Here is a 14,340-nt window from a genome sequence, read left to right as displayed (position 1 = left end):
GTGTGGCGACGAGGGGCTTTTCCCAGTAACTTCATTACAGTGTTAATGTAAGCCTCCTTGTGACACACATAAAGATTATATTATGTGTCCCTCAGCGAGTGAGCCGTGTCCCTTATTGCCTCGGTCATTTCCGTTTGGTCAGTTAATCTCCCAGGCCAATGTTCTCGATGCCCTCAGTCACGACCCTTTCTCCCAAGCTCTGGAGCGCCGCATCAATGTCCATCTGCATCTGGGACATGTCCACCTGTGGCAGCTCCCTCCTATCGTGCACCTCAGCCACGGACAGCACAGTGTGCCCCAAGCCTTGGACGTCCTGACTCAAGGCTCTTACCCCTTGCTCCAGGCTTTCCACTGCGGACGCCACCCTTTCATTGTTGTCCTGGGTGTTGCGCATTGTCGGCAACACCTCCTGTACCTGAAGGCGATTGGACTCCTCCAGTTGAAATTGCAGACGCTGGTATGTAGCTGACACCCTACCTGGAAATTCTGGCTCTGAATCCGCACCAATGATGGCATAATCTTTTCCAGAGGCGCAACATCTTTCTTGGGGGCAGCAGTTCCCTGGGATCAGGCAGCCTTCCAACCGTCCACTCCCTGCCCCCACCTGATGTCCACATCAGAGGGTGACCCACCGAGGTGTTAGTCTCTGTGCTGGTGGATGGTGCTGGTGAAAGGAATGCTGTGAAGTTAGTGTCTTCTGTTCCGATGGGAATCTTGGAAGACAAAGGACATGGGGTCAGCTGTTGGGAGATTCTTGAGATAGGACATCTGGATAAAGTTGCATTGGACTCTCACTTCGGCGCAAGTTAAACAGTATGTCAGTCACAGCTCGCTTCTCGACCTCCCCTGAGAGCCCTTTCTTCAAAGGAGTTGTGGACCTGTATGTCGGGTATGCCGCCACTCGTCTTTAATGCTCTGTTCCATTATGGCCCGCTTTATCCTTGGGGACAGAGAAATGAGTGAGGTGCCGGCACGCCAGTTGTGTGGATGGGAGGGGTTCTAGCTGGCATAGGTGAGCAAGGTGCCTGGCCAAAGAGAGCAAGGCCTGTGTTGGGGGTTCCTGGAGGGTGGGTTCTGAGAGACATGCTGGTAGGTGGAGTGTTACTGGCGTATTAGGGTTTGGGTGCAGATGTCAGGGGTCAAGGACGGGAATGATGCCAGGGTCACAGAGGTGATTCCGCTCCTGAGCTGCTGGAAGGAGGTCGTTCATCTTCTTCCTGCATTGAATGCCGGTCCTCTTGGTGAGGCTGCCAGCTGGCTGGAAAAGAGGGTGTCCTTCCTCCCCTCAACACCCTGTGGATGTCCACACCAAGGAAGTGTGGTCCAGGTTTTTAGCAGCCATCTTCTTGACACAAAAGGGACAAACATGCTGTTGGGTGTGCACTATAGGCCGCCAAACAGAGAGGGACAGATAGAGAATCAAATATGTAATTACATTTCAGAAATGTGAAGGAATAATAAGGAAGTAGGGGATTTTAATTCTCTAAATATTAACTGGACTCGTTTTGGAGTACAAGGGAGAGAGGAAGTAAAATTAACATTTTTTTAAATTTAGTGTTTTCAATTGAGGGTCAATTTTTAGGGGCAGCACGGTGGCGCAGTGGTTAGCACTGCTGTCTCACGCCGCGGAGGTCCCAGGTTCGATTCCGGCCCCGGGTCACTCTCCGTGTGGAGTTTGCACATTCTCCCCGTGTCTGCGTGGGTTTCGGCCCCACAACCCAAAGATGTGCAGGGTAGCTAATTTGGCCGCGCTAAATTTAAAAACAAAAGGGTCAATTTAGCGTGACCAATCCACCTACCCTGCACATCTTTGGATTGTGGGGATGAGACCCAGGCAGACACGGGTAGAATGTGCAAACTCCACATGGGCAGTGACCCAGGACCGGGATCGATCCCGGGTCCTCGGAGCCATGAGGCAACAGTGCTAACCACTGCACCACCGTGCGGCCCACAGGAAGTAAAATTCTTCAATTGAATTCAGGAGGACTTTTTTATCCCAACAAGTGAGGGGGCAATTCTAGACCTAATATTCAGAAATGAGCCCTGAGAGTTGGAAAACGAGAATTTGGGAGATAGTGACCATAATTCAGTGAGATTAGATCCGGGACTATGGGCCAAGCACTGGCAAATGGGTTAGTGTAGTCAGATCTTTGTTGACTGGCATGGACACGATGGGTTGAATGTCCTCCTTCTGTGCTGGAACCATCCAAGAGTAACTCACTCCCCAAAGTCTGTCCACCATGTACAAGATACAAGTCAAGATTGTGATAAAAACTCCCCACTTGCCTGGATGAGTGCAGCTCCAACAACACTCAAGAAGCTCAACACCATCCAGGACAAAGCAGCCTCGCTTGATTGCTCCCCCTTCTGGTTACTCTGATGCAAAGCCCAGTAGTGGACTATAGTGCGACCCGTTATCATACTAGGCTATCTCCTGATCCTACAAATGATGTCTACAACATCAGATGAAACCTTCTTCTGCATTTTGTTTCTCCTTATTTTCTACCTCTCGCTCATTGGCATTCTTTGGTTTTCTTTCCTGTTTCCATAGACATAGAACATAGAACATTACAGCGCAGTACAGGCCCTTCGGCCCTCGATGTTGCGCCGACCTGTGAAACCAATCTAAAGCCCATCTACACTATTCCCTTATCGTCCATATGTCTATCCAATGACATATCCTTAATGTTGGCAAGTCCGCTACTGTTGCAGGCAGGGCATTCATCTTCCTCTTTGACTTCAGACATTTACACTGACATCTATCTGTACTGGTCAGATCGATGGAATTATCCATTTCCACAAACCGTATTTACGCCATTCCTTGAGGTAACTTAAATGAAAGTTAAAGAGTTGCGTCCCAGACAGCTATTTGTGCCACAGATGCCAAGACAGTCCAGCTCACTGTCAGCACAAACATCAATCCAGACTGTATCGCGATCTTCCATTCTGATTGCCCCAGTGCACTGAGGAATACAATAACCTTAGGGTAGTGTGATGGTGTGCAATTTGTGAGAGAAAATTGATCTCTTACCTTGATACATGTGACAAATCCTGATGGTACAGTTATCAAATATTCTATTTCAGATCCTACCTTTCGAAATGACTGGAACGAAAATCATGGAAGAAGCCAGGATATGAACAGAATGCCACATTATGAGTCATTTGAAAAGACGTTTGAAGGTGTGAGAAATAATTACAGTCAAAAGTAATCACTCACCATACCAGAAGAGAAAGAAGTTCCAACTTTGAGAGTTGTTTGATGGTTGTGGAGAATGGAAATATGCTGTACAAAGCGCACATGAATCCCTCCTTATTAGTTTTGCTATTTCGGGTAGGATCAATTTATTTAGTATAACTTTCTAATGTCGCACCTTCTTTCCCCAACCAGCCCAGCTCTGTCCATGCCCTCAGTTTGAAGCTTATTGGGTGAACAAATTGCATTGAAGGCATTATTGACGGTAGCAGACTGTCGATTCATGTATTTGATTCTATTGGTTATGGTATTAGACCACAGACCGTACAACCATACCAGTAAAACCAATATGTTGCATAATGAATACTGGCTGTGTGCATAGAAGTGCTTGTGAGGGCTTGTCGGTGTTAATCAATTCAATCTAATAAGAATTTGCATTTATACAGTGCACCTTAGGAGGTCTTGTGGCACAATGTGTAGTGTCACTTCCTCTGAACCAGAAGCTCCGGGTTCAGATCCCACACCAGGACTTTTTGGCCAATCGTGTATCAGCTTGCAAATCCATTCAGAATATGCTCACGGCAGGCGGTAAGAGTGGGAGCGATTCCTGGTCACCTATGTGGAGCGTCTACCATCACTATCCATTGCTACAACATGCATGTAACAGTGTATATTGTCACAGCAACTCGGATTCCTTGATTGAGGTGGGGGGTGGTATGTGCTAGACGGCCGATGCAGATCAGATTGGTACAAACATCGTGGGTTCGATTCCCCGTTCCGGCTGGGTGGATGGAGGACCTGCTTCCTTTTACTACCCTTGGTGGAGGTTGTGGTGCTGTGGGTGAGACTTGCCTTTGGACAGAGAACATAAGGAGGAGTAGAAAAACGCACTTTAACTAGATACAAGCTTCACAAGAAAAGACATGAACGACAACGCAGGAAATTAAAGAGTTTTGGGAAGAGCGAGAGCAAAGATATGGTCAAAGAATTAAAAAGATAAGGGTCTTGAATTTGCATAATGCCTTTCACAACCTCAGGATGTCCCAAGCACCTGGGCCACTGGAGACCAACTCAATAGGGATAGCAGATTTCCTGCCCATTTGGTAAAGCAGATGGGTTTTTACAACAATCCAGTAGTTTAATCGTCACCATTACTTAAACCAGCTTTTATTTCATTTGACTTAATGAACAGAATTTAAATCCCCCAGCTCCCTTGATGCATCTCTGCTTCATCAGATCTGGAGTGTGGATTTCCAGCCCATTGACATAACCACGAGGCTCCCGTACACTGTTGTGAAAATGACTATTACCTGGCATTTGAGTGGCACAAGTGTTACTTGCCACTTACTTCAAGCTGCCATGCTGTCCAACTTCTGCTGACTTGTTAGCAGTGTGCCGCTGACCCAGATCAGCCTGGGGGCTCCAGCTCGGTGTGTTTCACACGGGGGTTAATTTATTGTGGGAAGATCGTGGGAAGTTCCGCGCCGCCTGTGTCACGCCCAAAATGATTCTTCATCATTTTTCGGGACCATTCCGCCCATCAATTTTAAAAATGTATTATTTGCAACATAATTTCAAAGGAGCCTTTTGCCACCCAGAACAAACTTTGTCACCGTGGTCTAGAGGGTGTTCATTGCCAGCTTGAAATTCCAGCAAGTAGGATAGGGTTTTGAAATCAATAGACAGAACAGTCTGCAGAATACTTCAATTCTTCACAGCAGCTTTTTACATTTCTAGTTATATGTGCCAGTGGGAATGAGCAATGAACAACATAATAATAATAATCTTTATTGTCACAAGTAGGCTTACATTAACACTGCAATGAAGTTACTGTGAAAAGCCCCTAGTCGCCACATTCCGGCGCCTGTTCAGATACACAGACGGAGAATTCAGAATGTCCAATTCACCTAACAAGCACGTCTTTCGGGACTTGTGGGAGGAAACCGGAGCACCCGGAGGAAACCCACGCAGACATAGGGAGGACGTGCAGACTCCGCACAGACAGTGACCCAGCCGGGAATCGAACCTGGGACCCTGGCACTGTGAAGCAACAGATTTTAGTTTAGACGGGCAGCATGGTCGGCGCAGGCTTGGAGGGCCTGTTCCTGTGCTGTACTTTTCTTTGTTCTTTGCTACCCACTGTGCTACCGTGCTGCATATATAAATATACTGACACAGGGCTACCAGCAAAATAAAATGCATTAATAGAAAAAAAGAGTATGATATAATAACCATTACAGCAACATGCTTGCAACGCTGAAACCTGACTATTTAACATTTTGGAAGGAGATGAAGAAAGGAACAGGACATGGCGTAGCCCTGTTAGTCAAGATCAGTGCAGTGGTGAGAAATGATCTTGGTTCAGAGAATCAAAATTGTGAATCATTTGTGTGGAGATGAGAAATATCAAAATAAATCAGTCACTGGTCGGAGTGGTTTATAGGCCACTGACAGTAGCTACACTGTAGGGCAAATTATAAATCAAGTAATGAGGGCTGCAATCATTGCGGGAGATTTTATTCTTAATGTAGACCCTCAACAGTCAAATCTGCACTGGTAGCCTGGATGATGAGATCAGAGAGTGAATTTGGTACAGTTTCTGAGCAGAATACATTCTAGAATCAATCAGGGAACAGGCTATTTTCAACTTTGAAGTATGTAAAGAGCCAGGATTAATTAATTAATTTTTAACACAATTTTTCTCCCTTACAAACAATAACCCCCCCCCCCGCCTCGTAACACAAAAAACGAGAAATCGAGCAGAGCAAGATACATACATGGCAAAATGATATATTTGCACAGCTTTGTACACTGGCCCTCACCCGTATGTGCCAGTTTCCCCAACCTTTCATGTTATCTCTTGCTCATCCACCCTCCCAGGCAGTCCCCCCTTCCCCCCCGCCCCCTCCCAGGACGTCCCCCCCCCCCCCCCCCCCCCCCCCCAAAGTTGCTGCTGCTGCTGACCGACCTTCCTCTAACGTTCCGCTAGATAGTCTAGGAACGGTTGCCACGGCCTGTAGAACCCCTGCGCAGACCCTCTCAAGGCAAACTTAATCCTCTCCAACTTTATGAACCCAGCCATATCATTTATCCAGGCTGGGGGGGCTTCACCTCCTTCCACATTAGCAAGATGCTTCGCCGGGCTACTAGGGACGCAAAGGCCAGAATGCCGGCCTCTTTCGCCTCCTGCACTCCCGGTTCGTCCACTACTCCGAATATTGCTAGCCCCCAGCTTGGCTTGACCCGGACTTTCACCACCTGAGATATTGCTCCCGCCACTCCTCTCCAGAACCCCTCCTGTGCCGGGCATGACCAAAACATATGGACATGGTTCGCCGGGCTCCCTGAGCACCTTCCACATCTGTCCTCTACCCCAAAGAACCTACTCAACCTCGCCCCCGTCAAGTGCGCTCTGTGGACCACCTTAAATTGTATCAGGCAGAGCCTGGCACACGAGGAGGAGGAATTAACCCTACCTAGGGCATCAGCCCACAGACCTTCCTCGATCTCCTCCCCCAGCTCCTCCTCCCATTTACCCTTCAACTCTTCTACTAGCGCTTCCCCCTCTTTCAACTCCTGGTGTATTTCTGACACCCTGCCCTCCCCGACCCATACACCCGAGATCACCCAATCTTGAACTTCTTGTGTCGGGAGCAACGGGAATTCCCTCACCTGTCGCCTCACAAAAGCCCTCACCTGCATATATCTAAAGGGATTTCTCGGGGGTGGATTAATTAATTAATGACCATATTGTAAGGGATTGGCTTGGTATCAGCAATCATAAGATGATAAAATTTCATGTGCAATTGAGGTTGAGAAATTTGGGACTGAAATTAATGTCTTAAACTTAAATAAAGCAATTACAAGAGTATGAAGATACTATTGGCTGAAGTAGAATCATAAAATCGGTTACAATGTTAAGAGGGGAGAGAAGTAGTGGCAGACATTGAAGGAGATATTTCATAATTCTCAAGAAAGGGTGGCATGGGGGCACAGTGGAGGGTGGCACAGGGGGCACTGTGGTGGTGGCATGGGGGCACCGTGGAGGGTGGCACGTGGGCACCATGGAGGGTGACACGGGGGCACAGTGGAGGGTGGCACGGGGACACAGTGGAGGGGGCACCGTAGAGGGTGGCATGGGGGCACCGTGGAGGGTGGCACAGGGGCACAGTGGAGGGTGGCACAGGGGCACCGTGGAGGGTGGCACAGGGGCACAGTGGAGGGTGGTACAGGGGCACAATGGAGGGTGGCACGGGGGCACCGTGGCGGGCAGCACAGGGGCACCGTGGAGGGCACCACAGGAGCACAGTGGAGGGTGGCACGGGGGCACCATGGAGGGGGGCACGGGGGCACCGTGGACGGTGGCACGGGGGCACCGTGGAGGGCAGCACAGGGGCACCATGGAGGGCAGCACAGGAGCACAGTGGAGGGCAGCACGGGGGCACTGTGGAGGGCAGCACAGGGGCACTGTGGAGGGTGGCATGGGGGCACAGTGGAGGGTGGCACGGGGCACAGTGGAGAGTGGCACAGTGGAGGGTGGCACAGGGGCACAGTGGAGGGTGGCACGGGGTCACTGGAGGGCAGCACGGGGGCACCGTGGCACGGGGGCACCGTGGAGGGTGGCATGGGGCACTGTGGAGGGCGGCATGGGGCACCGTGGAGGGTGGCACAGTGGAGGGTGGCATGGGGGCACCGTGGAGGGTGGCACGGGGCACCGTGGAGGGTGGCACAGGGGCACCGTGGAGGGTGGCACGGGGTCATTGGCGGGCAGCACGGGGGCACAGTGGAGGGCAGCACGGGGGCACCGTGGAGGGTGGCACGGGGCACAGTGGAGGGTGGCACAGGGGCACAGTGGAGGGTGGCACGGGGGCACAGTGGAGGGTGGCACGGGGGCACAGTGGAGGGTGACACGGGGGCACAGTGGAGGGTGACACAGGGACACAGTGGAGGGCGGCACAGGGGCACCATGGAGGGTGGCACGGGGGCACAGTGGAGGGCGGCACGGGGGCACCGTGGAGGGTGGCACGGGGGCACCGTGGAGGGTGGCACGGGGGCACAGTGGAGGGTGGCATGGGGGCACAGTGGAGGGTGGCACGGGGGCACCGTGGAGGGTGGGACGGGGGCACAGTGGAGGGTGACACGGGGGCACAGTGGAGGGTGACACGGGGACACAGTGGAGGGCAGCACGGGGGCATCATGGAGGGTGGCACGGGGGCACCATGGAGGGTGGCACGGGGGCACAGTGGCGGGTGGCACGGGCATCTGGTTAACACTGCTGCCTCACGGCACCAGAGACCTGGGTTTGATTCCAATCTTGGGCCACTGTCTGTGTGGAGTTTGCACATTCACCCCGTGTCTGCATTGGTTTCCTCCGGGTGCTCCGGTTTCTTCCCACAGTCCAAAGATGTGCAGGTTAGGTGGATTGGCCATGGTAAACTGCTCCTTAGTGTCCAATGGTTAGGTGGGATTACGGGAATAGGATGGGGCAGTGGATCTTGGAGGGCTGCTCTTTCAGAGGGTCGGTGCAGAATCGATGGGCTGAATGGCCTCCTGCACTGTAGGGATTCTATGACTTGCGGACTGCTGCATTATCTGAGGAGTTGCAAATGAATCTGAGTACTGTCCATTCATCAGCTAACACCCCCACTTCTGACTTTATGATGGAGGAAAGGAAGGAGAGGAGATGAAGCGATTGGTTGAGTCTGGGTACAACTGCAGCATCATGGGTTGAGATGATTGGCCTCAAACAACAATCGCCATCTTCCTTTGTGCTCGGTATAACTTCATCCAGTGGAGGGATTTCCACCAATTCAGTTTCACAGGGACTCCTTGATGCTACTATCGGACCAAACGTTGTCTTGATGTCATTGACAGTTCCTCTCACCTCACCTCTGGAATTCAGCTCTTTTCTTCATATTTGGATCAAAATTGTAAATGAGACAAAGGCAAAATACAGCAGGTGCTGGAAATATGAAATTAAAATTGAAAATGCTGAAAATACTCAGCAGGTCAGGAAGCCTTTGGGAAGGGAGGGGCGGATTCCCCGTGTCGGTAACAGGGTTCCCGATGCGACAGAGAATGGAGCTTCGTGCAAAGAATCCGTTCTGATGCTCCGGACCCCCGCCGGTGACAGGAGGGAGCTATACGCCCCGCACCAACAGGAGGATGCACATCAGTCATTTGAACCCATTTACATCTGACTAATAGGCTGGAAGCCCAATTCTCCACACCCCCATGATGCTCCAGGCCTTTCAGCCAGGATTCATGCGGGCATGGATTGGTGTAAGTATTTTCAAGCGTGGCCCTGATGTGGTGGGCCCCGCAGTGGGTCAAGGGGGTAAATATTTAACGTTGGTATCTCCAAAGTGCATCGGAGGCCCCCTTCTTCCCACAAATCAAATCCTGCTTACCACAGTCCCCATGTCAGACCCCCATCAGAGATCCCCATATCAAAGACCCCCATATCAAAGACCCCCATATCAGAGACCCCCAAATCAGAGACCCCCATCAGAGACCCCCATCTCAGAGACCCCCATCTCAGAGACCCCCATCTCAGAGACCCCCCATCTCAGAGACCCCCCATCTCAGAGACCCCCCATCTCAGAGACCCCCCATATCAGAGACCCCCAAATCAGAGACCCCCATCAGAGACCCCCATCAGAGACCCCCATATCAGAGACCCCCATCTCAGAGACCCCCATCTCAGAGACCCCCCATCTCAGAGACCCCCCATCTCAGAGACCCCCCATCTCAGAGACCCCCCCATCTCAGAGACCCCCATCTCAGAGACCCCATATCAGAGGCCCCCATATCAGAGACCCCCATATCAGAGACCCCCATATCAGAGACCCCCATCTCAGAGACCCCCACCTCAGAGACCCCCACCTCAGAGACCCCCACATCAGAGACCCCATATCAGAGACCCCCATACCAGAGACCCCCATATCAGTGACCCCCATATCAGAGACCCCCACATCAGAGACCTCCACATCAGAGACCCCCACATCAGAGACCCCCACATCAGAGACCCCCACATCAGAGACCCCCATATCAGAGACCCCATATCAGAGACCCCCATATCAGAGACCCTCATCTGAACCCCATCAGAGACCCCCATATCAGAGACCCCCATATCAGAGACCCCCATATCAGAGACCCCCATATCAGAGACCCCCCATATCAGAGACCGCCCATATCAGAGACCTCCATATCAGAGGCCCCCATATCAGAGGCCCCCATATCAGAGACCCCCATACCAGAGACCCCCTAGACCAGAGACCCCCATATCAGTGACCCCCATATCAGTGACCCCCATATCAGAGACCTGCATATCAGTGACCCCCATCAGAGACCCCCATATCAGAGACCCCCATGTCAGAGACCTGCATATCAGTGACCCCCATCAGAGACCCCCATGTCAGAGACCCCCATTCAAAGACCCCATAACAGAGACCCCCATATCAGAGACCCCCATATCAAAGACCCCCATATCAGAGACCCCATATCAGACCACACCAGAGACCCACATATCAGAGACCCCCATCTCAGAGACCCCCATCAGAGTCCCGCATATCAGAGACCCCCATCAGAGTCCCACATATCAGAGACCCCCATATCAGAGACCCATCTGAACCACATCAAAGACCCACATCAGAGACCCCCATATCAGAGACCCTCATCTGAACCCCATCAGAGACCCCCATATCAGAGACCCCATATCAGGCTCCACACCAGAGACCCCCATATCAGAGACCCCCATCTCAGGGACCTCCATCAGAGACCCCCATATCAGAGACCGCATTTCAGAGACCCCCATCTCAGAGACCCCCATATCAGAGACCCCCATATCAGAGACCCTCATCTGAACCCCATCAGAGACCCCCATATCAGAGACCCCATATCAGGCTCCACACCAGAGACCCCCATATCAGAGACCCCCATCTCAGGGACCTCCATCAGAGACCCCCATATCAGAGACTGCATTTCAGAGACCCCCATCTCAGAGACCCCCATATCAGAGACACCCATCTCAGAGACCCCCATATCAGAGACCCCCATCTCAGAGACCCCCCATCTCAGAGACCCCCATATCAGAGACCGCATTTCAGAGACCCCCATCTCAGAGACCCCCATATCAGAGACATCCATCTCAGAGACCCCCATATCAGAGACCCCCATCTCAGAGACCCCCCATCTCAGAGACCCCCATATCAGAGACCGCATTTCAGAGACCCCCATATCAGAGACCGCATTTCAGAGACCCCCATATCAGAGACCCCCATATCAGGTGCAGAGTTTAGCCAGTTCCTTTGTGGCATTTCATCTTTATGATAACAAAAAATCCAACCTCGCACATGGTGGTTGTGAAGGGCTATAGCAACAAAATGCTTGTTTTACTCAGTGGTGGATACTCCTGGGAGATGCTACTGCAGAATGCTGCCAGCCTAATGGGCTTTTAGAGCGTTTTTAATGTGGTATTACAGGTCAGCTACATCAGTGTTGTCTTTTCACTTGGAGTCAACTGCAAGTTAATAACTGACTCTGGGATCTCATCCTCAAAAGGAATTTTTCACCCACTGCTTCTCTTTCAAAATCTGAAACTTCTCTCATTTGCCAGTACTTCCCTGCATCGAGCACACAAGGACTCAGCATCCTTATTTGCATTGGTACAATTGACAAAACCATAAATCAAGAAATCATCTTTATTCTGCTTTGTTCCTGAGTTAAATGCCTTCTTTGTAGGATGTTAACCAGAGTCCCTGGATCTCTGTACAGAGCTAACACTGGCACTGTTCTGTCCCAGACTCTCTTGAGCAGCTCTCTCCAGCAGATTCAGTTGGGAGATCCTGTCCAGTAGATACACTGCCTATTTTTGTCTCTGATCGTTTCTTCCTTGTAACAAAACGATCTACCTTCACAGTCCTCGTGTCTTGCTTGCCAGCAGCTTGAAAATAGAAGGGAGTGCTCCTCCGTGATTTGGCACCAAAAGCATGTACATACAGGGTGCTTGATGTCACGTGCACATGCAGGGCACGCCACTTGCTCACTGCTGCTGCTCTTGTTCAGAAGACTGAACACAGCCTCATTTCTTCTCATTTAAAAGGTGGCACGGTGGTGCAGTGGCTAGCACTGCTGCCTCACGGCACCGAGGACCCGGGTTCAAACCCGGCCCCAGGTCACTGTCCACGTGGAGTTTGCACATTTCCCCCGTGTCCACATGGGTCTTACCCCCAAAACTCAGAAATGTGCAGGGTAGATGGATTTGCCACGCTAAATTGCCCTTAATTGGAAAAAAAAATTAAAAAATTAAAATAATAAAAATATAAAAGGTGGCCGCAGCCCATCTGTAGGTCACAAGCCGCGCTTTGAAAAACCCTGGTCTATAATATAAACCTATATTCATAGCTGGAATTTGTGGCACAAACTCAGTCCTGGAATTCTCCCACAGCCTGTAAAGACATCCGTAGGAGTGTCTACTGATGGGGAGATTCCCACACGGGGGGGGGGTCAAAGGGATGGCGGGGGAAGCCGGGGTCAGCAGGCGTCAGCTGACTTACGGGAGTGACATGGGGGGAGCAAAAAAGCTAGACAGGGATCTAGCGGGGAGGGGGGGAAGGGGGGGAGGGGGTGGAATCAGGTTACTGCTGCACTGGCCGAAAGGGAATGGGACACACAAGAGGTGGTCGGGACGGAGGTCCCCCGGTTGGGGGTCTGGAGGGTGAGGGAGACGCGGACACGGGACTGGCCCAGAAAAGGAGATGGCTAGTCGGCGGGGAGGGGGGGGGGGTGAGGGGTGAGAGCCCCTCCAATCCAATCCAGCTGATAACGTGGAACGTGAGGGGCCTGAATGGACCGGGGAAGAGGGCTCTAGTGTTCGCGCACTTGAAGGGACTGAAGGTAGACGTGGCTATGCTCCAAGAGACACACCTGAAGGTGGCGGACCAGGTTAGGTTAAGAAGGGGATGGGTAGGACAGGTATTTCACTCGGGACTGGACGTGAAAAATAGAGGGGTGGCAATTCTGGTGGGAAAACATGTGTCATTTGAGGCCAAGACTATCGTAGCAGACGATGGAGGGAGATACGTGATGGTGAGTGGTAGGTTGCAAGGGACGTGGGTGGTGTTGGTAAATGTATACGCCCCGAACTGGGATGATGCTGGATTCATGAAGCGCACGTTGGAGCGCATCCCGGACCTGGAGGTAGGAGGACTGATAATGGGAGGAGACTTTAACACAGTGCTGGATCCAGCACTAGACCGCTCCAGATCAAGGACGGGAAAGAGGCCGGCGGCGGCCAAGGGTGCTCAGGGGGTTTATGGACCAGATGGGGGGAGTGGACCCATGGAGGTTTGCAAGACCGCAGGCCAGGTAATTTTCTTTCTTCTCCCACGTGCACAAGGCATACTCCCGGATAGACTTCTTTGTGCTGGGCAGGGCGCTCATCCCGAGGGTGGAGGGGACGGAGTATTCGGCCATAGCCGTTTCGGACCATGCCCCGCACTGGGTGGAAATGGGGCTGGGAGAGGAGAGGGACCAACGCCCGCTGTGGCGGTTGGATGTGGGACTGCTGGCAGATGAGGTGGTGTGTGGGAAGGTAAGGGGGTGTATTGAAAGGTACCTGGAGGCCAATGACAACGGGGAGGTGCGAGTGGGGGTGGTATGGGAGGCGTTGAAGGCGGTGATCAGGGGAGATCTAATCTCCATCAGGGCTCATAGGGAGAAGACAGAGGGCATGGAAAGGGACAGGTTAGTGCGGGAGATTTTGCGAGTGGACAGGAGATACGCAGAGGCCCCGGAGGAAAGATTACTTGGGGAAAGGCGACGGCTCCAGACGGAGTTTGACCTGTTGACCACGGGGAAGGCGGAGGCACAGTGGAGGAAGGCGCAGGGGGCGACCTACGAGTACGGGGAAAAGGCCAGTCGGATGCTGGCACACCAGCTCCGTAAGAGGGCGGCAGCGAGGGAAATAGGCGGAGTCAAAGGTGGTGGGGGAGCTATGGCCCAGAGTGCAACGGAAATAAACAAGGTATTCAAGGCCTTCTATGAAGAGCTGTACAGATCCCAGCCCCCAGGGGGGGGAAGAGGGGATGAGAAGATTCCTGGACCAACTGCGGTTCCCGAGGGTGGAGGAGCAAGAGGTGGCTGGT

The 14,340-nt window shown here is 52.0% G+C and overlaps 1 protein-coding gene across 3 annotated transcripts in view; it reads left to right on the top strand.

Moving 5' to 3' along the window:
* Positions 1–14,340, top strand: part of LOC140403122 (uncharacterized) — a 164,501-nt gene that overhangs the window by 108,830 nt on the left and 41,331 nt on the right. For 2 of the 3 annotated variants that reach the window (XM_072490766.1, XM_072490764.1), the window contains one exon: positions 3,085–3,180. The exons of the other annotated variant lie outside the window; for it this stretch is intronic. In XM_072490766.1, the coding sequence (XP_072346867.1) occupies positions 3,085–3,180 (96 nt within the window). The remainder of the gene's footprint in view (positions 1–3,084; positions 3,181–14,340) is intronic. 3 annotated transcript variants of the gene reach the window in all.

This window comes from Scyliorhinus torazame, chromosome 27 (genome assembly GCF_047496885.1).
Source record: "Scyliorhinus torazame isolate Kashiwa2021f chromosome 27, sScyTor2.1, whole genome shotgun sequence".
Lineage (NCBI taxonomy): Eukaryota > Metazoa > Chordata > Chondrichthyes > Carcharhiniformes > Scyliorhinidae > Scyliorhinus > Scyliorhinus torazame.
This window is presented reverse-complemented; position numbering and strand designations above follow the sequence as displayed.